Here is a 24,050-nt window from a genome sequence, read left to right as displayed (position 1 = left end):
AACATGGTTCGCGGAGACACAATTTTAGTAACATCAAACCACGCAGTTGCGGACAATTATAATTTTACAGAGGGTACATTTGAAGAGGCAAAGGATAATGACAGAGGGCCAACAAACTCTAATATTAACCCATGTGGGTGGTTTCCACCGTCATAAAGTAATGGGACAAAGAAAATTCACAAAGAAGCAAAAATTACCAAGAATCGGAAAAGATTAGAATGCGTACACACGCAGTTGCAGGCACACAAACATTCACACTAAACCGAGGGCGCTTCAACATATGCAACACCTTTGTGCTGTGTTCTTCGTACGGATGAAAGTCAAGTCTGCATTAGGAATCAAACTGAAAATCTGCAAAAGCCTTGCATTCCTTGCTGCGACCCAGCAAATCAATCATTATAAGATGAAATGCGAGACCAAAAGCTAAAAGCTCCCCTCTTGCTATGAGACAACGCGCCACGCGCTTGTCAACTCACCCTTCTTCGAAGACACTTCGGCTGCAGACCCTCGGCGAGTTGGAAGCAGACTGACCATCTCACACACTCCAACGCCTCCCACGTGACTCCGTGGCCAGGAAAACCAAGAGATGAGGATTCCGCCACCAACCTAACACCGGTAACTTTCACACAAGGGGAGCAAACCACTTTGCCTACCTGAAAACAACAAGGGTTGGCCATTCTGTACGACTACCGTTGATTCTCTGCAGCAGACTAAACCACTGTATAGCAAAATGAAACACATCCAGATTCATTCACTCACGCATGCCAGAGAGTTCTGTATCAATGGGAAGCAAATAAAATGATAATGAAAGGGGACTACAGGACCCTTTCACCGTGTTCAGCAATGAATCTCAATTTGCACTACTCTGGATGACCGTCATTGGGAGTTATGGTGGCGACCTGGGAAGAAGTCCCTTTCTTCCAGTGTTTTGGAGGGGCACTGCAGCATTACTCCTGATGTCATGGCTTGAGGAGCCATCAGGCATCACGTCAGGTCACAGCTGGTAGTGGTTGAAGGAACTCTGAGGTTGAGGCAACTCTGACGGTATAATGGTACATCACAACATGCTGTGTTCTTATGTGTTATCTCTCATACAACAGTATCGTGGTACCACTTTTAAACAGGACAATGCCACTTGATTCGTCTCTCTGCGAACTATCTGTGTGATGTTGTACTCTTGTGACTAACAAGAGACCCAGTTCTTTCTAGACCCGCTTCTTTCCCCAGACCGAACGTGTATTGAACCAGCTCGGATGTCACTCCATCCCACTTCCGGTATCCAGGACATCAAGGACCAGAGGGGGAGGAGATTAGTGCTTAACGTGCAGTCGTTGTCATTAGGGACGGAGCTCAAGCTCGGTTTAGGGAAAGATGGGGAAGGAAATCGGCCGTGTCCTTTCAAAGAAAGCATCCCGGCATTTGCCTGAAACGATTTAGGAAAATCACGGAAAACCTAAATCAGGACGGCCGGAGACGGGTATGAACCGTCGTCCTCCCGAATGCGAGTCCAGTGTGCTAATCACTGCGCCACTTCGCTCGATAACAAGGACAAGATAAACAGTTGACCGCCAACTCCCTCAGAAGACCGAATCTGTCCATGCAAGCAAGCCAGAGGGAGTGTGGTATGTCATAGTGATAAGTGGGCTCATACTGCGAAGCTCTTGGTAAATTTGACTCGATTTTGTAATCATTAAAATACCATCACATACAAGTGAAGCTTAACTTCGTTTCCTCCACCCCTTCTGGGTGATTCACTTTTTTGTCAAGTGATTTTTTTTTTTTTTTTTTGGTGGGGGAGGTGATTATGACCTGCACCTCTTTCCCGCCTGTCCGTGTTGGACCCACACCTGGCTGCTCCCAGAGGGAGCAGGCCAAGTGAGTGGCCGCTATGGAAGCACACCAGGCAGCAGACAAATAATGTCTCCATAGTGAATCTACCACTGTCTACATTTCATGACTGGTTGTCGAACATGAAGTATTATTCACTAGAGGACTCTGCAGAAATGCTTCTAGTGTGTAGTATACCAAGGCGTAGTGCCTGGAAGCAGTGTACCGAGCCCAGTTCACAACAGGCACCATCGTCACTGGAAGATGTTTATCGCCGTGGGTTGAAATGGGAAATTGAGTCGTTTGATCCACCAAGAGCTGCTGTAGGCTGTTAGTAAGGAATTGTCCTCACGGCATAATTTGAGATGGTGTTGGCTCATATGGAAAGAGACTCGTTGTTAAGCACCCATCAACTTGCTTCTTATTATTAGATTGGAAGGAAAAGTCCTCTCTCATGGCCAGCGCTATCCTCGACTCTTAATCCCTCAGTTAGATTTTTTTTTTCTTATGGGTTACCTGAAGTTACTGGTGCATGAAACTCCAGCAGAACCCGAAGAGAGAGTAACTAGTAGGCTCCAAACAGCATGGCCACTGTGGCCACCGCGACGTCCACCTCAGATTCACGCACGCTTATTAGCGTTCGTCAGTTTGCCCTGACCAACACAATCTTTCATTTAGTATGTGTGGGAGATCGTGCGACGATATCTGCTCAGTCTGCGTGATCGACATCATCACGCGACAAAGTGCACCAGGTGGGTAGCATCGACGTTTTTTATCGAAGTTTCATCGAGGATACCTCCACGAAGAGACTAACGATTTCAAAAACAGTGTTAACGTACGACAGATTTTTTTTTCTTTTCTTGTTAACTCATCACTCTTCTGATCGATTCGATGTGGCCCGCCACGAATTTCTCTCCTGCGCTAACTTATTCTTCTCACAGCAGAACTTGCACCCTAAATCCACAATTATTTGTTGGATGTTTACCAATCTGTAACTCCCCCCACAAGTTTCAGTCTCCACAGCTCTCTCTAGCACCATGAAAGTTATTCGCTGATGTCTTAACACATGTCTTATCAGCCTTCCTCTTCTTCTTGGAAGTGTGTTCCATATGTTTCTGTTTACGTCGATTCTGCGGAGAAACTTCTATCCAACAAATTTACATTTGACGCATACTTGACTGTCTGCATGCAGAATTTTAAGAGTCAGTACGTTCCACAAGTTGCTGAAATTGTTATCTACGACAGCATACCGAACATAATATTCAGTCATTCCCTGGAGACTCCACGCGAATATTGTGTAACGCCGCCTGTAGCTTGTATAACGCCCTCAGTTCGGCGAGGAAGAAAGTCCACAAGGCTGGTTCAGGTATGCTATATCCATATAAAGCCGCTTATTGATGATCAGCTTCCTCAGAGACACCAGATTTCGTACATTTTGTATGCTGTGTTTCGCCTGTTGTTCCAAATATTCTAGATATTTTCTATGGGGTTAAGATCGGATGATTTAGTGGGTCAGTCCAGTTGTGCTAGAGTGTCTGAGTGTCCGTCAAATCAGGAACGAATGAGAGGAGCCCTGTGAACCCGGGTGTTGTCATCTTGGAAGAGGGCAGTATCGAAAGAACACTCATCATGAAAATGTCGGAGAAATGGCAACACTTGGTCACCGCGAATGTTGGAAGATACATCCTGGGCCACGTTCACGGTAACCTGAATAAGAAGATCCAAGTCATGGTACGAAAAACGCACTCAAAAATCACAGAACCACCTATGCGCTGATCTGCAGCCTCCACATATCGCACAGTAAACGCGTTAATGGGGCTGTCATTGCGTTCGCCGTGCATCTTTTGTGTAGCTTCCTGCACAGGTCCAGTACTGCTGTGTGACGCAATGAGGACGTTGACGACATTGTGGGTTCAGTTTGCTTTGAAATCAACCTTTGTAGCGGAGATGAGAGGAAGAAAACCTGCTTGGTAGAAGAGGTTAGGATACAGAAGATGTGTAACTCTCCTAGGGTTAACAGAAATGGTTTGCTTGAGTAGCAAGTCATTACTCTTTCTTCAATCAATTTGTTACTCTAACAGACACATTTACTTCTACATCTACATCTACATAATTACTCTGCAATTCACATTTAAGTGCTTGGCAGAGGGTTCATCGAACCACAATCATACTATCTCTCTACCATTCCACTCCCGAACAGCGCGCGGGAAAAACGAACATCTAAACCTTTCTGTTCGAGCTCTGATTTCTCTTATTTTATTTTTATGATCATTCCTACCTATGTAGATTGGGCTCAACAAAATATTTTCGCATTCGGAAGAGAAAGTTGGTGACTGAAATTTCGTAAATAGATCTCGCCGCGACGAAAAAGTCTTTGCTTTAATGACTTCCATCCCAACTCGCATATAATATCTGCCACACTCTCTCCCCTATTACGTGATAATACAAGACGAGCTGCCCTTTTTTGCACCCTTTCGATGTCCTCCGTCAATCCCACCTGGTAAAGATCCCACACCGCGCAGCAATATTCTAACAGAGGACGAACGAACTTAGTGAGGTGTCAGACCAAAAGCCTTTATAAGAATGTCAGATGCTTTCAACAATTGGTAGAAACGATCTCTATCAGACACGACTACTTGTCTGTCATCTCTCAGCCCACCTAGCCACTTGGCCTAGCTAATCAGTCGTCGGCACTGTGAACTACTTCAATAGTACTCACAGGTCAGATTATCTACTGTACAAGAGACAAATACCAAGCAGTAACTAGTTCCGGCCATTAACTGAAATTCACTTCTCCATGTCGATTCATCTTATCCCTTTTAGACCCTCTGGCTACAGTTGTGTACACTAACTTTTACTGTGTCATAGCTGCAAAAGAAGTATTTCTTCGTAATGGAATCCTGTGGTACATATTTGTGAATGTTCAAGCTTTTTACCATGCGCAAGAGCTGCCAACTGTTAGGCATCACTATGAAAATGTCAGCAAATCAGTGTAGCAGTGTGAAGCAGCTCATCACCACCAGAATACACGGATGTGGTTGGTTCGCTATATGCCACTGATTGATTGAATATTGTTATTGTTATTTTTCATGGTAATTATTGAAAATCATTTTACTATTTACTACAACAGAGAAAATTTGGGAATTAATTATTTTAGTCCATTAAATGGTATTTTTGAAAACGAGTACTATTTTTGTATAAGCCTTGCATCTAAAATCACCTAAGAGCATTGCCACATAAATAATGATGCCATTCAGCTGACTGTAATAAGTGGTATGGCTATAAAATAAGGGGACAGGTGTTGTCGCAGATTAAGTACGCTTGAGCCAAATATGAACGACCAATAGCTGTGAAGCGCAAAGCCTTCTCAGTCGAATGCAGCACCTCAGGTGTCAGTAGGCAAACCAGTGTGGCTGTGCCCTCCGTTTGCTAACAGCTGTTACTTCGTTTTGTCGGAAAAATGATGTGTAATAATAGAGCAACGAATTGTCGTGAAGTCCGCCTGCTTAGCTTGGTGGTAACGTACAAGCGGGCCCGGGTTCGATTCCCGGTCGGGTTGGAGATTTTCTCCGCTCGTGGACTGGGTGTTGTGTCGTCTTCATCATCACTTCGTCCTCATCACCGGCGCGCAAGTCGCCCAATGTGGCGTCGAATGGAATAGGACTTGGCTGCCAAACTTCCCCGAATGAGGCCTCCCGGCCAACGATGCCATACGCTCATTTCATTTCCATTTGTCGTGAAGTTTCACATGTTGTTGTTGTTGTGGTCTTCAGTCCTGAGACTGGTTTGATGCAGCTCTCCATGCTACTCTATCCTATGCAAGCTTCTTCATCTCCCAGTACCTACTGTAACCTACATCCTTCTGAATCTGCTTAGTGTATTCATCTCTTGGTCTCCCTCCATGATTTTTACCCTCCACACCGCCCTCCAACGCTAAATTGGTGATCCCTTGATGCCTCAGAACATGCCATACCAACCGATCCCTTCTTCTGGTCAAGTTGTGCCACAAACTTCTCTTCTCCCCAATCCTATTCAATACCTCCTCATTAGTTACGTGATCTACCCACCTAATCTTCAGCATTCTTCTGTAGCACCACATTTCGAAAGCTTCTATTCTCTTCTTGTCCAAACTATTTATCGTCCATGTTTCACTTCCATACAAGGCTACACTCCATACAAATACTTTCAGAAATGACTTCCTAACACTTAAATCTATACTCGATGTTAACAAATTTCTCTTCTTCAGAAACGCTTTCCTTGCCATTGCCAGTCTACATTTTATATCCTCTCTACTTCGATCATCATCAGTTATTTTGCCCCCCAAATAGCAAAACTCCTTTACTACTTTAAGTGTCTCATTTTCTAATCTAATTCCCTCAGCATCACCCGACTTAATTCGACTACATTCCATAATCCTAGTTTTGGTTTTGTTGATGTTCATCTTATATCCTCCTTTCAAGACACTGTCCATTCCATTCAACTGCTCTTCCAAGTCCTTTGCTGTCTCTGACAGAGTTATAATGTCATCGGCGAACCTCAAAGTTTTTATTTCTTCTCCATGGATTTTAATACCTACTCCGAATTTTTCTTTTGTTTCCTTTACTGCTTGCTCAATATACAGATTGAATAACATCGGGGAGAGCCTACAACCCTGTCTCACTCCCTTCCCACCCACTGCTTTCCTTTCATGTCCCTCGACTCTTATAACTGCCATCTGGTTTCTGTACAAATTGTAAATAGCCTTTCGCTCCCTGTATTTTACCCCTGCCACCTTTAGAATTTGAAAGAGAGTATTCCAGTCAACATTGTCAAAAGCTTTCTCTAAGTCTACAAATGCTAGAAACGTAGATTTGCCTTTCCTTAATCTTTCTTCTTAGATAAGTCGTAAGGTCAGTATTGCCTCACGTGTTCCACCGTTTCTACGGAATCCAAACTGATCTTCCCCGAGGTCGGCTTCTACTAGTTTTTCCATTCGTCTGTAAAGAATCCGTGTTAGTATTTTGAAGCTGTGGCTTATTAAACAGATAGTTCGGTAATTTTCACATCTGTCAACACCTGCTTTCTTTGGGATTGGAATTATTATATTCTTCTTGAAGTCTGAAGTTTCACATACAAGTTGGAAAAATTGCTACTGAAAGCTATTTTTATGAAAAGAAGTATATAGTGGAGGCTGTTTATCACGTGCACGAGTAGTTCAAGCGTTTTCAATATGGCTGAGATGGCCGAAATGACGTTGAAGATGACTCACATCCGGAACGACCTTCAGCATACAAAACGGATGAAAATATAGAAAAACTACGTAATCTGGTTCGCCTGACCGTTGGTTGAGAACTCGGTCGATTGCTGAAACTGTAGAAATTGACACAGAATGCGAAAGGCAAATTTTACATAACCAATTTAACGTGCGAAAAGTGTGTGCGAAACTGGTGTCGAAAATTATTACGATCGCACAAAAAGAAGCTCGTGAAAATGTTTGTACAGACGCTTTGAACACGACTGAAAATTATACTAATTTCTTGGACAGAGTGATGATGTGTAACGAATCTTGGTTTTTCACTTAATGTACGATCCAGAAACTAAGCGCCAATGCATGCAATGGATGAACCCATCTACACCGAGAGCGAGAAAAGCTCGAATGAGCAAATCAAGATTCAAAACGATGATGATTGTTTTCTTCGATATAGTGTGTCTTCACTGGGTTCCTCAAGGTCAAACTGTTAATCAACATTACTACTTTCAGACTCTTGCTCAACTCCGTGAGAAAATACGAGAAAAGCGACGCGAATTGTGAAAAAACGAGTCGTGGATTTTGCATCGAGACAACGCATCGGCTCAGACCGCATTGCCTGTTAAGAGAATTCTAGCAAAGCACAGCATCCCACTGTTAGACCACCCACCTAGCGTCATACGTCTTTTATCTGTTCCACAAGGCTAAATTCGCATTAAATGGAACAAGATCTCGGTCCATCGAAGCAGTGAAAGAAAAAGCCGCGCGCTTCATGAAGAAGCTCACAGAGCAATATTTCCATCAATGAAAAATTCGCTTGGAGCGTTGTAGGTATAGAGAAGAGAAGTACATTGAGTTTGACAATAACTAAATTGGTATGTTTTTGAAATAAAATATTTTACTGCAACAGTGCCTTTATTTTATCGCCATACTTCGCAAAATGTACTTATATGATTATATGTCACATCGGAGAGGCCCATTTTCGTTTGTGTGCCACATGATAAATGAAATTAGTAAAAATCGGATTTTATTTTGCTGCTGGACGATATATCCGGTAGCTGCTTCGCCTTAACGTGCTGTCGTTGTTCGCTGTACAGACGGCGCGACCGACGAGTGGCGCCAGATGCTGGAAGTGAATGTGCTGGCGCTTAAGGTGTGCACCAGGGAGTTCCTGCGCGGACTGCAACGGCGCAGCACCCAGCCGGGACACATCGTGCACATCAACAGGTGACAGTCTAAGCGGCAATGTTTTTACATCGTTGCTGGCGGCCAGTTAATATTGTTATGCCGTTTCTTTACTGTTCATAATTGTTGTACCATGTTATTTAGACCCACGTCTATACTCTGTAGCCCACTGTGAAGACCATGTCAAGGGGAGTATTGGGATTTCTTCTCGTTCCATTTGAGTAATTGTGATTTTTATTGGTCCGCTAAAATTACCTTTCATACAGCCATGTGCTTGTAACTCAGGACACGTCATAGTGCTTACAATCTAGGCAATATATACAGACATTAATTTACATGGTCTGTGAATAATAATATTCTATATAACACAACAATGATTAACAGTACGTAATGGTTCAAATGGCTCTAAGCACTACGGGACATCTGATGTCATCAATCCTCTGGACTTAGAACTACTTAAACCTAATCCCATACTTACGATCTTACTGTTGTGGAAAAGATTTTTGCAATTTTGGTATCTCTTCCGTGTCAATTCAGTTTTGTAGCTTCCCTTGTTTGTTGAACGTTTCATGTTTAAGCTTTATTCTGCTCTCCAATCTTGGCCCTTTTTATCTCTCTATCTCTCTCGCTTTCTCTTTCTCTCTCGTGTTCATTTAATAGACTGACCGAAAAAATCGCAGCACTAGAATATAATTAAAGTAGAATAATGAAATATCGGGATTACATTTGCCTAGGTAACATACTTAAGTGATTAACAATGCAAGATGACAAGTTAATGTAAGCGCGAGACAAGCCATTGCAAATATCAAATGCTGGAACATTAATAACCAGTGTAACCGCCAGAATGTTTAATGCAAGCACGCAAACGCTGGAGTTGACCTCCGGTGATGCCCCATATTTGCTGGTGATCGAGCAGGCCAAGGCAACATGTCGACACTATGTAGAGCATGTTGGGTTACAATAGCGTTATGTAGACCATGTTGCCATTCCGATACCGGTCTTACTGCCACCGTACATTCTCGTTACCACCGCTACAAGTAACCGTGTACAGGGACTATGTTCCTGCCAAACCTTTCTGCAATATCACAGAAGGAACATTCAGTTTCTCATAGCCCTATTACACTATCTCGTTCAAACTAGGTAAGGTGTTGGTAATTGCGTCTTTGTCGTCTTACGCGCATTCTTGACTAACATCAACTCACCACGTCCGAAGGTAATTGAGGCTGACGACCGTTAAAACGTGTATTTACGGCAAACCTGATTTATATACTTATAGTGCCTCTATTATCGACACTCTTTTGCGACAGGCGCGAAATTTGAAAAGACATCATCTTTGAAATGTAGAAAAACGCCTACCAACTTTCGTTTATGTCGCACAAATCCTTGGTGTTAAGTCTTTTTTTTCCATCATTGTATGTTTAACTTTTAGACATTACTGTATCTAATGCCACCCTTGGTGGTTCTCTTGTGAACTCCGGACTTTCAAAGGGCGAGATCGCATTTTACGTTGCACAACAGTGATGTAACTACACTCTGTCGGGTTGACATTGAAGTTGGTGCTGTAATAGCTCCTGTCTGTTGCAGTGTGGGTGGGCACTGGGTTCCGTCCCTGCCTGGAGCGGCCGCCTACGCCGCCAGCAAGCACGCCGTGACGGCCCTCACTGAAGGACTGCGCCGAGAGCTTGTGAAGACCGGCAGGGCTGGCATCAAGGTCTCGGTAAGAGACACCTTAGCAAGGAGCAAGCTGCGCTAGCAGACGCTGTGGAGCTAGCAAGCTGCGAACGTGGTGCGTTTACACTGTTGTTGTTGTGGTCTTCAGTCCGGAGACTGATTTAATGCAGCTATGCTGCTCTATTCTGTGCAAGCCTCCCATCTCTGCGCAACTACTGTAACCTACATCCTTCTGAATCTGCTTAGTGTATTCATCTCTTAGTCTCCCTCTACTATTTTTACCTTCCACGATACCCTGCAATACTAAATTGGTGATCCCTTCATGCCTCAGAACGTGTCCTGCCAACCAGTCCTTTCTTTTAGTCAGATTGTGCCACAATTTTCTATTCTCCCCAATTCTATTCAGTGCCTCCTCATTACTTACGTGATCTACCCATCTAATCTTCAGCATTCTTCTGTTGCACGACATTTCGAAAGCTTCTTTGTGAACTATTTATCGTCCATGTTTCACTTCCACACATGGCTACACTCCATACGAATACTTTCAGAAAAGACTTCCTGACTCTTAAATCTATACTTGATGTTGACAAATTTCGCTTCTACAGAAACGCTTTCCTTCCCGTAGCCAGTCTACATTCTCTATTTCGACCATCATCAGTTATTTTGCTCCCCAAATAGCAAAACTCATCTACTACTTGAAGTGTCTCATTTCCTACTGTAATCCCCTCAGCATCATCTTACTTCATTCGATTACATTCGATTATCCTTGTTTTGCTTTTGTTGATGTTCCTCTTATATCCTCCTTTCAAGACATTGTCCATTCCGTTCAACTGCTCTTCCAAGTCCTTTGCTGTCTCTGGCAGAATTACAATGTCATCCGCAAACCTCAAAGGTTTAATTTCTTCTCCATCGATTTTAATTCCAACACCAAATTTTTCTTTTGTTTCCTTTACTGCTTGCTCAATATACAGATTGAATAACATCGGGGATAGGCTACAACCCTGTCATACACCCATCTCAACCACTGCTTCCCTATCATGCCTCTCTACTCTTGTAACTGCCATTTGGTTTCTGTATAAACTGTACCCCGCCATTTTCAACAAGTACACCAAGTCCTTTCATCCATACATGTATTTTTTCGTCATTACTAACTTTTCTACATGAGCGTGTATACAATGTAAATGGCGTATTACTATGAACATAACTAGGTCTGTTTTGTGTCTTCGGGTCAATTTCACAATGCTAAGTCTTGTAGGCGATGACTCTGTCGGCGAAAGATTCCAGTCCAGAAAGTGAAGCGTTTTCACAACGAACCCCTGCCACCTTCAGAATTTGAGAGAGAGTAGTATTCCAGTCAACATTGTCAAACGCTCTCTCTACAAATCCTAAAAATGTAGGTTTACCTTTCCTTAATCTAGCTTCTAAGATAAGTCGTAGGATCAGTATTGCCTCCCGTTTTCCAACATTTCTACGGAATCGAAGCTGATCTTCCTCGAGGTCAGCTTCTACCAGTTTTTCCATTCGTTTTTAAAGAATTCGCGTTAGTATTTTGCAGCTGTGACTTATTAAACTGATAGGTCGGTAATTTTCACATCTGTCAACACCTGCTTTCTTTGAGACTGGAATTATTATATTCTTCTTGAAGTATGAGGGTATTTCGCCTGTGTCATACATCGAGCAAGATGGTGAGCAAACCAGATGGTAGGTTTTGTCTTGGCTGGCTCTCCCAAGGCTTCAGTAGCTCTAATGGAATGTTGTCTATTCCACAGGTCTTTTTTTGTCTTAGGTCTTTCAGTGCTCTGTCAAAATCTTCATGCACAATCATATCTCCCATTTCATCTTCATCTATGTCCTCTTTTGTTTCCATAATATTGCCCTCAAGTACATGGCACTTGTATAGACCTCTATATACTCCTTCCATCTTTCTGCTTTTCCAAATTTGCTTAGGACTGGTTTTCCATCTGAGCTCTTGATATTCATCTTGCTGGTTCTCTTTTCACCAAACGTATATTTAATTTTCCTGTAGACAGTATCTATCTTACCCCTAGTGATATATGCCTGTACCTCATTTGTCCTCTAGCCATCATTGCTTAGCCATTTTGCACTTCCTGCCAATCTCATTTTTAAGACATTTGTATTCCTTTTCGCCTGCTTCATTTACTGAATTTTTGTATTTTCTCCTTTCATCTATTAAATTCAATATCTCTTCTGTTAGCAAAGGATTTCTACTAGCCCTCTTCTTTCTACTTACTTGGTCCTCTGCAGCCTTCACTAACTCATCTCTCAAAGCTACCCCTTCTTCTTCTGCTGTATTTCTTTCCCCTGTATTTGTCAACCGTTCCCTAATGTTCTCTCTGAAACTGTCTAGAACCTCCGGGTCTTTCAGTTTATCCAGGTCCCATCTCTCTAAATTACTACCTTTTTGCAGTTTCTCCAGTTGTAATCTACATTTCCTAACCAATAAATTGTGATCAGAGCCCACATCTGCCCCTGGAAATGTCTTACAATTTAAAATCTGGTTCCTAAATCTCTGTCTTACCGTTATATAATCCATCTGAAATCTTCCAGTTTCTCCACGCCTCTTCCATGTATACAACGTTCTTTCATGATTCTTAAACCCAGTGTTAGCTATGATTAAGTTACAAGTATGCTCTGCACAAAATTATACCAGGTGGCTTCCCCTTTCGTTCCTTACCCCCAGTCCATGTTCACCTATTACTTTTCCTTCTCTTCCTTTCCCTACTATCGACTTCCAGTCCCCCATGACTATTAAATTTTCATTTCCCTTAACCATCTGAATAATTACTTTAATCGCATCATACATTTCTTCAATCTCTTCATCATCAGCAGAGCTAGTTGGCATATAAACTCGTACTGCTTAGTAGGTGTGGGCTTCGTGTCTACCCTGGCTAAAATAATGCGTTCACTATGCTGTTTGTAGTAGCTTACCCACACTCCTATTTTTTTTTATTTATTATTAAACTTACTCCTGCATTTCCCCTATTTGATTTTGTATTTATAACTCTGTATTCACCTGACCATAAGTGTTGTTCCACCTGCCACCGAACTTCACTAATTCCCACTATATCTAACTTTAACCTATCCATTTCCCTTTTTAAATTTTCTAACCTACCTGCCCGATTAAGGGATCTGACATTCCACGCTCCGATCCGTAGAATGCCACTTTTCTTTCTCCTGATAGCGACGTCCTCCTGAGTAGTCCCCGCCCGGAGATCCGAATGGGGGACTATTTTACTTCAGGAATATTTTACCCAAGATGACGCCATCATCATTTAACCATACAGTAAAGGTGCATGCCCTCGGGAAAAATTACGGCTGTAGTTTCCCCTTGCTTTCAGCCGTTCGCAGTACCAGCACAGCAAGGCCGTTTTGGTTAATGTTACAAGGCCATATCAGTCAATTATCCAGACTGTTGCCCCTGCAACTACTGAAAAGGCTGCTGCCCCTCTTCAGGAACCACATGTTTGTCTGGCCTCTTAACAAATACCGCTCGGTTGTGGTTGCACCTATGGTACAGCTATCTTTATCGCTGAGGCATGCAAGCCTCCACACCAACGGCAAGGTCCATGGTTCATGGACATTACATTACCTGACAAGAAAAGTGAAACACCCCGAAGATATGGTTGGATGCCAATGTATCTTTGCATATGTATATTCCAGTGTTGGGTATGTAAACGATTACGATTGCAATTCTCTGCAACAGTTAGAATTGCCACCAGAGTGCATTACTGCTGTTCATGTCTAGTGGTGTAACCAGACTTGATAGGGTATATAAAGAGTGTGAACAGCATTAGAAGTTGAGTGATCACTGTGAAAGACACAGAGGTGCCGCTTACCCATTGTGAGATAGTGCCACATGAGACAGTTTGAAAGAGGTCTCATTGCGGGTCTCCATTTGACACTATGGTCAAATCACGCAATATTGAGATTTGTGGGGCATTCAGGTGTGACAGTGGCCTGATGTAGGACTGCACAGGAATGCAGGGGTGGGCACACTCATCATCAAGATACCAGTCGACTACATATCACCACCATAAGGGAGGATCGCCCTATTGTGCACCAGACATACTGGAACCCCTTCACAATTGCACCTGACAACCTATAACAAGTAATGGACAGTCAGCAACATTCTGTGGCATACCACACCATTGGACAGAGACTTCCAGCAGCCGGGATACAGAACTACTGTCCCATGCTCACTTTGATGTTAATACCACAATACAAACAGTTGCGTTTGGAGTGGTGCCATAACTGGGAAGAATGAACTGCTGATGACTGTGCCCAGTGATGAATTGTAGTTCTGCACTCTCCAAGGTGACCATCGCCTGCAGGTATGGCAATGACCTGGGGTTCTTGTAGTGTTTTTGAGGGGCACATCATTGTTGCTCCTGGCATGGTGTGGGAAGCCATTAGCTACGACTTCAGGTCACAGCTGGTATTACCTCTCATGTGACAGTGTCGTGATGCCATTTTTTAATAGGACAATGCTCACCAACGCATGACACATGTCTCTATGAACTGTCAGCGTGATGTTGAGTTACTCTCGTTGCCAGTATGTTCCCCTGACATGTCTGTGATAGAACATGTTTAGTACCAGCTTGAATGTAAACTCCATCCCAGTGTCAGTATTCAGGATATCTAGGGCCAATCGCTTTTTTGATACCCATTGCATGCATCCAGCTGGGGAGGGGGGGGGGGGTGAAATGTCATATTGATAAGAGAGCTCATGCTGCCAAGTTCTTTGTAAATTTGACTCGATTGCGTAATCCCTGAAAGAACATAACATATGATCTCAACCCGTGAAGTTTCATTTTGTTTCCTCCTCCCTTTCTTGGTGCTTCACTTTTTTGTCGTGCAATATATATCTGGTGTGGATGAAACGCAGACAGCCTCACCAAATTATAATAAAACGTAAAAAAAGACTGTTTTTCTTTAATTACCTGAATATATCCTCGCAGGTCCAATATAGTTGCTCCAAAGGCTTCCATAACAATTTTATTAATTGTTCTAAATCAGTAGGCTATCATGGTCGAAGTCAGTTTCATCAAAATCTTTCTGGATGTGTCGCTGCCTTATCTAATAAAATACTTAAAACACCAAACTACTAAAATACACCAATGTTTCGACCGAGTTGAAGAAATCTTCCTTTCAACAGACGCCTTTCGCCAAAAATCTCAAAGTTACTCCTAAGCTCTTGTTGAGCGAACTTACGTTTCTCATTAAGGTATTTTGCTTTTTATTGTATGTAGCATCACCATAAGTAATTTCTCATATGATGCAGGACTCATCCGAATATAATTTACGAAATCTGTTTGGTCCATGTTTCTGACTGCAGTCAGTATACTGAAATGCGACAACTCGCCCCTTTTGACGCTATTTGCGGTCCTATTTCCTATTTTGACAGTAATAGTTAATGACTGAAGCACGTACTTCTTTTGCGTGTTCGACATCTTAACCTTATGAAGTCGAGTTGCAAACTGAAGTCAAACAATTTTGACTAAATTAATGATGGCTTTAGAATCGCTCCAATATACAGTACTACTATAAATGAATCATTCGTTTTCAAGGCTCTGTATTTTTCAGTGTATGACATATACAACTATGACTAATACTTGAACAGATCTCATCAAGTTTGCAATCTGCTCACTACAGATGTTCTGTGAGTGTCCTATGGTCGCACAACACACTTCCTAGCAGTAGCCAAGTTCGTTCAATACCTTATGTAGCAACATCCCATCACTGATCATCACAGCAGCATTGATGGGTCTTTTGATCTGTTTCAGTGTTCTTGGCATTTGAGGTACGTATACATGATCCTTACTCTATCCCCAAAGGGAAAAGCGACAAGGCATCAGGTCAGGCAACCTACGGGCCAAGGGAACTGAGCAACTTCATCTTCACCACTACACCCAATCCAGCGATGTGGAAATTGTTCGTTTAGGTAGCATCTGACATTGATACTCCAGTGAGGGAGTGCCCCATTTTGTTGGAAGGTGAAATTCTCGGAATCAGCAATCAGTTTTCCAGACAATCACAACTGCAAGATATCAAGGAAAGAGGTACCCCATACAGTCTTCTCAAAGAAGAAAACCAGCCCATGCAGCTAAGTCTGTGACACTGCACAGAAAACATTAATCTTCTGCGAATCTCCTTCATGCACCATAGTTTCAAGAAGATTTTCAGTGCCCCATATTCACTCACATTGTGGCGATTACTCTTTCCAGACAAATGAAAGGTTGATTCGCCGCTCAATATCAGCTTCTTGGCGAAATATTCGTCCTCAAGTGCTTCCTGCATTGTAACACAAAATTGAAGGCGCCGCCCTAAGTTTATGGTAGAAACTGTTGCACGAGTTCGTGGCTTGACCGGAGCGTTCAATTTTCGGGATTGCATACAAAACTTTTCCTCATTCTCTCCAGGTTTGCATCTGGCATACTTGGTCAATCGGTTCTCTTCTGTTTACAGAGACAACACAGTGTCCATAAACTGTCGACACCAATGCACAGTGCTCTGTTCACATGGCTGTTCTCCTCCACAATTCATTCTGAGTACACGCTGCACTGTTGTAAGTGATAAACATCTCGTATGTTCCAACACACCAAAAACTCTTTTCTTGCGTTGTCGTCATTTTGCCAAGGCACTGCACTCCTAACTCAGTTAGTTTACAGTTCTATTCATGCGTCAATCATATTTGCACAGTAATACTTTGGAAAATATAGAATTCTGAAAACGATTTAATCATTTATAGTAGCCCTGTATTGAAGGTTTGACAAAGTAGTCTTGTCAATAAGTATTGAACACGTGCAGGGCTATTTAGAAGACAAATTCATTGACAGAATCGTTTGTCTGATTCTCCAGCCCAGTGACATTTGCAGCTCGCTTTCTGTCTGTACTTTGCCCTCTCCCTAATTTTCCAGCTCGACATAACTCTGGCTTCCCACTGCAGAGGCAGCACACACGACTGGAAATGACACCAGAAAAATACTGGAAAAAAACAGTGCGCTGTACGACTTGCCCCTTCAGATGTCTCGCTAGACAATTGCAACACCTCCACTACAGGAGCTTTGTAATGTAAGCTCATACAAAGAAGGAAAACACTGTCTACCAAAAATTCAAACACACTTCTCGGGTAAAATTTCTTTGTCCTGAAAACTATTCAGTCTCATTAATGACAACCAAAACATTGGCCTGTTTAACATGCTACAGTTTTCGTTATATGCCAGACATCTGGCTTTTCCATAGTGCACAGTGTGTAATGGGGGGTTTCAAATTGCCACAGAAAGTGATCTGATCATAGCAACAGCCAACAGGCGACCTTATATTGTTGTGTCTTGCCACTGAAGTGGCCAACCACCATACAGCAGACCATCATATCTGCCTGAAGCTTCTGCATGAGGAAGTGGAGGAGTTCATAGAGTGCGGTGAAAGCCAGATGACGAGAAATTGTTGAGTTTCATACTGTGTTAATACTTCCTTTCTTTATTGTGTGTATGATGCTTTCGTGGGAAAACTGGATACTCTACAGGTACTAGGTACAGCATGATGCCACACTGAGAGGGCAAGATATTTTCCAGTGCTGACCAAGGGACATACCTCCCATAATCTACACTGTTTACAGTCTAATGGTAGACTTACTCACTTACCCCTCAGTTCTACAGCCCTTGTAGGGCCTTGGCCTGCATCATAATATCTTGCCATTCTATCCGGTCCAGGGCTTTCTGGCTCCATCCTCTGACACCCAACTTTTTCATGTCTTGAATTCAGTCCACTCATATCTTTCTGGAATGTCCCTTCCGTCATCTGCCTCCAGTCTTGCCATCAAAATTGTCTTCTTCCATTCTGATCATGTGTCCTGCCCACTGCAGTGGTGGTGACAATGTCAAGTTCTTTAAAAAATTCTTCTAGTCCTGTATTTGGATGGATGCACCAATCTTCTCGACTGTACATTGTGCCATATATCTTACGCAGAAGCTTTCTCTCCCAAATGCTAAGAATCTTTTCCTCATTTGCAATCATGGTCCATGTCTTGACACCATACACAACAACTGGTCTTATAATTGTTTTGCAAATGAGGGTTTTAGGTTTTCATGATAGAAGTGAGCTCCTAAGCATGGGTAGTGCAGCTGAGTAGAATCTGTTGCCTGCTGTTCTAGCTTTCACCTTGCTGCCGATGTCATTTGTCTCTGTGCTAGTCAATCCAAGATACCTGAAGTCTCTCACCCTTTCAAATTCCTTGTCGGTTATCTTGAGGTTTGGTTGATTTCATTGTTTAGTCATTGCCATATATTTGATTTTTTCGACATTGACTACCAGGCCAAGTTCTCTTGTACCTCTCTCCAGTTGTTCATTGGCTTTAGTCAGCACACCAGTGCTTCATGCGAATAATGCCAAACCATCTGTGTAGGCTACATGTTACAGTGATTGATTAAAAATGGTTCCTCCTCTATTTCACACTATCTGAATTACGACTTTTTCTAGGCAAAGGTTGAATAGCAGTGAGGAGATATTCTCACTCTGTCTCAGACCCTTCTTCACTTCCATTTCTCTGGAGATTTTGCCCAGTATTTTTACTTTGCAGTTGGTTTCACTGAGGTCACCATAGTAAGTTTCATTACATTCTGTGATGCCAGTCTTGAGATGCTATCATAGGCTTGTTTAAGATCAATGTAAAGCTGGTGTATTTTTATTTGATATTCATAACATTTTTCAAGTAATATATGCAGTGTGAATATCTACCTATTTCTTCTAAAGCCACTCTGATAGTCTTTAATTCTCTCTTCCACATAGGGAATAAACCTCCTAGTTAGGATCTTGGAGAACACTTTATACGTAGTATTCAGCAGGGAGATTCCTTGATAGCTCTGAGAGTTTAATTTATCTCCTTTTTTATGTATGAGGCACATTATAGCCTTTTTCCACTCCAATGGCATGCTCCCCTCCTGCCAGATGCTCAGTATTACTTTAGATACTGCTTTCCACAGTGTTTCCCCACCATATTTGAGAAGTTCCACCTGGCTCTGATCTTCCACAGGTGCCTTATTGTTTTTAAGATCTTAATAGCTCATGTTATTACAACTGCCTGGCCTATGCCCAAATTGACTTAGGCCTCCATTTTGTGGTCTATGTGCCTACCTCATCACAAGTGGTGCTGTTGTATCTGTGGGTGATGCCTCATGCAAACAGCTCAGTATTCTTGACGTATAATGTCAGTTGAACTCTTGCCATCTTCAGAACATTCACGGTCTACAGTAAGTATAACAGGGGCCCAAGTGCAGACACCTGTGGCGCTCCGCTCTAATCGGCCATACTGTAGATATGGTGTCATCACAGCCATGTTGTTCCTCCAATGCAAGTAGCTTGTAGAGCAGTCCTTTGCCTGCAGTCCATAGGGGCAGATTTAGTTCATGAGTGTGGATGACGTAGGGAGCACCCCGCTCTGAACATTTAATGCCAATAGCTTCTCTAGCAGCCATACCCCTTCTGATCATTAAAGCTGATCATTTCCTTCCCATCTGAGATTTTTCAGTGACCGAATCATATTCGGCAGAAAGAAGATCTTCTCCTGACCAAAGCAAGGTAAATCTTATCACCCTATCTTGGAAAATAAAACAATTATAATTTTTGAAAGACATGATGTGAATACCTATGTGCTCAGAAAGAATCCTATGAAGATGGACTGTGGATGAAATATTTATAATACAACATTGAAGGGCCACAAGAAATTATTAAATTCTGGTGTCTACAACATACTAGAATTTTAAGACTATTAGTCAAATCCAGGAGGCAGTTAAGCAACATTAAATCTACTAGAATTTGCATAACATTACTTTTTACTGAAATTATTCATTAAACATTAAAATGTTGTTTATATCATATTACAGGTTTCTGGTAAATTTGAACCTTCTCTATTTATTCCCTACTGCTTGTAAAGCACAAAACACATGTAATAACTCAAAAATTATTTACTTCACCTTCTTGAAATTTTGCCAGATGGTATTTCTTTGCACCTATCACAACTTTTTGATAATAAGGCTATAATAAAAAATATTACTTTCAAATGATTGCATAACAATGTGGTGTCATCCAGCTGTGTTGGATGTAGATGGCATAAGGGAGTAATTGCTCTTGTAATCAAAACCATTCAGCTGTGCTGACCGAATGTAGAGCACCTTCCTGATATTAAGAGTGAGGCAGAAAACAAAGAACTTGCTTCACTACAAGTCTTACAGAGTGAGGGCTGTAAGCTTCCACCCCTACTCTGACCTATATTTCAATTGACATATTAATGGTCTCAACCTTAACTAAAGCAATCAGAATCTGTCATACAGCTAAATGCAGAAAGGTTAAGAGCTTTGAGCATGTGTCTAGTGCCAAATCATTTCCCTGCTTCAAATTAAACAAATCTTGTATATATTTACTTCAATTCAAAGAAAAAAATAGTATTCACACTGTTTATATTCAGTAACTCAGAATGAACAAATTATGTAAATTTAATCACTATTTATTTGACACGTATTTCAATCTTAACAGCTTCAGTTTCCACAGGTCACTATTGTTGCAAAGCCATTTTCCTTATGGAAAGTGTTGTTCTGGATTGTTCTCCATGAAAACCACAAAAAATTAGACGAAACATCATGAATGACAATTACTATTCCCTTATCAGCCAGATCCCATTGCTAACTTTAATCTTTTGTGCCACTTTAAATCAGAGCACTACATTTTTTAATAACTCCTAATCCCAAAGTATTCATCCACATTACTAATAAATATTCTCTCTCTTGTCACTTTTCCTCTACTTAACTCATCTACATTTATCTCATATTCATTACTGTCTCACACAACTCCACTCCTCTAAATTCTGACTGCTTCCACATGCCTCCAGAGATGTGCTGATTATACAAAAATGCACCTGCTCTCAAATTAGAAACCTAACATCACCAATATTACAATGGCCAATGACTGCTTCCAGGCTATCAAAGTACTTGGTCCTAGTAGATATGGTAAGCTTAAAGGGCATACGATTTGAGATGGTCTGATAAATATCAAGTTTTGTGGCCCACTAGCTTCTTTTGAGAGCATGTGTGTGAACAGTGTGACTTGGCAGCTAAATGTCAAATCACAAATCCAATAACAGGGGTTCGTTACTCACTCAGTCTTGTCAGTCTCAATTTTTTTTTCCTTTTTGCTCTGTTAGTTGTCACTTCTTGCACCTTAGGCAAATGAACACTGGTGGAAATGGAAAACATTACACCATGACACTCTAGCCTGATATTTGTCAAACTTTGTAGCAATGTACACTGCACAATGGGTATTAATTGATTCAGAACTGATGCCCATCATTATCAGTAAGAGGTATGACCCCAAAGGGTACAAATACACTCTTGTGTTGATTGTGCAATGCAAGTAAACAGCCTCCAAATGTTATCTTGAGAAATTTCTGTCCATGTTTGAAACATGTTGTATTAATTCATGAAGGTTACTGATGTAGGCTGTTATTAAAGTATGCATCTTTCTATCACATCCCCGACATGCTCTATCAGAGGACCTAACAGGTCAGTCACAGGGTCAAAACATTGCTCACTGAGTGAGGTGGTGCAGTGGTTAGCAAATGCTGGGATGGTTCCTTTGAAAGGTTTCAAAATGGTTCAAATGTCCCTGAGCACTATGGGACTTAACAGCTGAGGTCATCAGTCCCCTAGAACTTAGAACTACTTAAACTAAGAACGTCATCATACACATCCATGCCTGAGGCAGGATTCGAACCTGCAACTGTAGCGGTCGCGTGGTTCCAGACTGAAGCGCCTAGAGCTGCTCGGCCACACCACCTCGCCTTTGAAAGGGCATGGCCAATTTCCTTCCCCAGCCTTGACAGAATCAGACCTTGTTATTCATCTCTCATGACCTCAATGTCGTCATGGCATTAAACCTAGTCTTCCTTCCTTTTTACACATTGCTCAAAACATTTGTGGTGTGGGCTCGCACTGTGGTGACTCGCGTTATCCTGCTACAATATGCCATCTGGTATCCAGGTCATGAAGGATATGTATGACAACAGTTTACTATTCTTGTCATAACCATACATCCCCACTCCAAGATTCAATGAGTTGGAAAGGCAGGGGGCCAAGAATTGTTTCATAGAAATATGTTGGTGTGGATCTGACCACCACTAATGGAAGTGAGACATTATTGTGATGATGCCAAAAACAATTCAGTAATCACCATATGCCATCTAAAGACAAATGAATTTTGTTGTGTCCCAAGTGTGGTTTTTGCAAGGGACTGAGTGACAGAGGTTTGTCCTAACTGGAATTGCAATTGACTTCTAAATTTATTTCAAAATATCAATTATACGGATGATTTCCCCAGCTGAAATGCCTCTGCAAGTCCTTACACAGAGACAGTGACTGTTTATCACATTATTGTCTGCTTACAGAAACCCTCGTACATGAAATTCAAGATCAGAAGAGCCGTTGCAGCTAATTAACTTCTTCTCAGCAACCCCAGCATATTCCCCTGCCTGATTCAGCCCACGAAAGTTTTTCATGTCTAATCCACACTGCCTACAGCCTGACTACACATTCTTCTATATTTCTCCTCCTCTAGATGCCTGGTCCTTGAGTTCTATTGGCTTTTCCCTTCAGACCCCCCAAGGACATGCTGTAGTGTCAAAAGGCTTCACATCACCTTACTGGCTACTCTGGTGTGTCATTCTTGAGGTATCTTTCAGATACTTAGTGAAGGGGATAGGAAGCTTATCCTATGTGGTATGCAGCTATCATGGCATAACATCATCCTCATCATAAGCCTTCTGTCTGTCTCTCCTCACAGCTTATGCTCTCATCCTGTCTCAGTTCTTGTCCCTTTTACCTTAGACCCCTCCCTCTATTATATTACTTACTTCATATCATCTAATGATTCCCTTCATTAACTCTGTCCCATATTTATTTCATTGTCATCTAAGGCTCTTGCTTCATAAATTATGTCACTTAACATATTTCTTTATTGGCTATGGACCTTGCTTCATTAAGTTTGTCTCCCAAACTATTTCACAGGGCTTCTCTTGTTGCACCATTCTGACCCCTACCATCTGGCCCTGTAGCTGGATAATATTTAAAAGGCCCCTTGTCATATCTGTGGCTGCTCCTGCTGCAGGTCATTCCCTCTCTTTCGTTTTTGTTGACTTGAATATTATTTCTAGAACTTGGCTTCTCATTGAGGACATGTCAATCTGACAGAATTGTATTTGAACAACTACTGTAACAATAGCTCTGACAATAAGATTACAATTTTTGTTATAGGGAATGCAAGTCTTTGATATTTTATGAGTTCAACTGCAACCTGGATTTTAATGAGTGCACGTCTGTATCTGGTGGCTGGTACAAATGTGTCTCACACAGTATTCTTTTTTTTTTTTTTTGCATCACAATATGTAGATAACAATTGAAAAATAAGTCAGAATTTACAAGTTTCACCACCAACCGGTAGGATAAGAAAATCAAAGAGGCAAGGCGAGGGACTCTAATGGCTTTCAATTCCAAGGAATCTCTCTGTTCACTTGCATTCTGAGATTTATTTCATACATTGCTACAGGGTCTTGTGTAATGTAAGCATAAGGGGCAATTAGACATGGATGTTAAACTTAGCATCTTTGTTGGTGGTTATCACACTGCCACTTCCTTCAATTCAGTATGATCCAATATAGTACGAAGACAATGCTATATTTCAGAAACACACATATCAAACATCCACCCAATGGTGTTATACACTCCTGGAAATTGAAATAAGAACACCGTGAATTCATTGTCCCAGGAAGGGGAAACTTTATTGACACATTCCTGGGGTCAGATACATCACATGATCACACTGACAGAACCACAGGCACATAGACACAGGCAACAGAGCATGCACAATGTCGGCACTAGTACAGTGTATATCCACCTTTCGCAGCAATGCAGGCTGCTATTCTCCCATGGAGACGATCGTAGAGATGCTGGATGTAGTCCTGTGGAACGGCTTGCCATGCCATTTCCACCTGGCGCCTCAGTTGGACCAGCGTTCGTGCTGGACGTGCAGACCGCGTGAGACGACACTTCATCCAGTCCCAAACATGCTCAATGGG

General features: G+C 42.0%; 1 protein-coding gene across 1 annotated transcript in view; it reads left to right on the top strand.

The window, feature by feature from the left end:
• LOC124712379 (farnesol dehydrogenase-like) overlaps positions 1 to 24,050 on the top strand; it is a 60,610-nt gene that overhangs the window by 26,361 nt on the left and 10,199 nt on the right. The window contains exons 3-4 of the mRNA XM_047242674.1: positions 8,152 to 8,281; positions 9,824 to 9,956. Coding sequence (XP_047098630.1) covers positions 8,152 to 8,281; positions 9,824 to 9,956 — 263 coding nt within the window. The remainder of the gene's footprint in view (positions 1 to 8,151; positions 8,282 to 9,823; positions 9,957 to 24,050) is intronic.

Source organism: Schistocerca piceifrons, chromosome 8 (assembly GCF_021461385.2).
Source record: "Schistocerca piceifrons isolate TAMUIC-IGC-003096 chromosome 8, iqSchPice1.1, whole genome shotgun sequence".
Classification (NCBI taxonomy): Eukaryota; Metazoa; Arthropoda; class Insecta; order Orthoptera; family Acrididae; genus Schistocerca; species Schistocerca piceifrons.
This window is presented reverse-complemented; position numbering and strand designations above follow the sequence as displayed.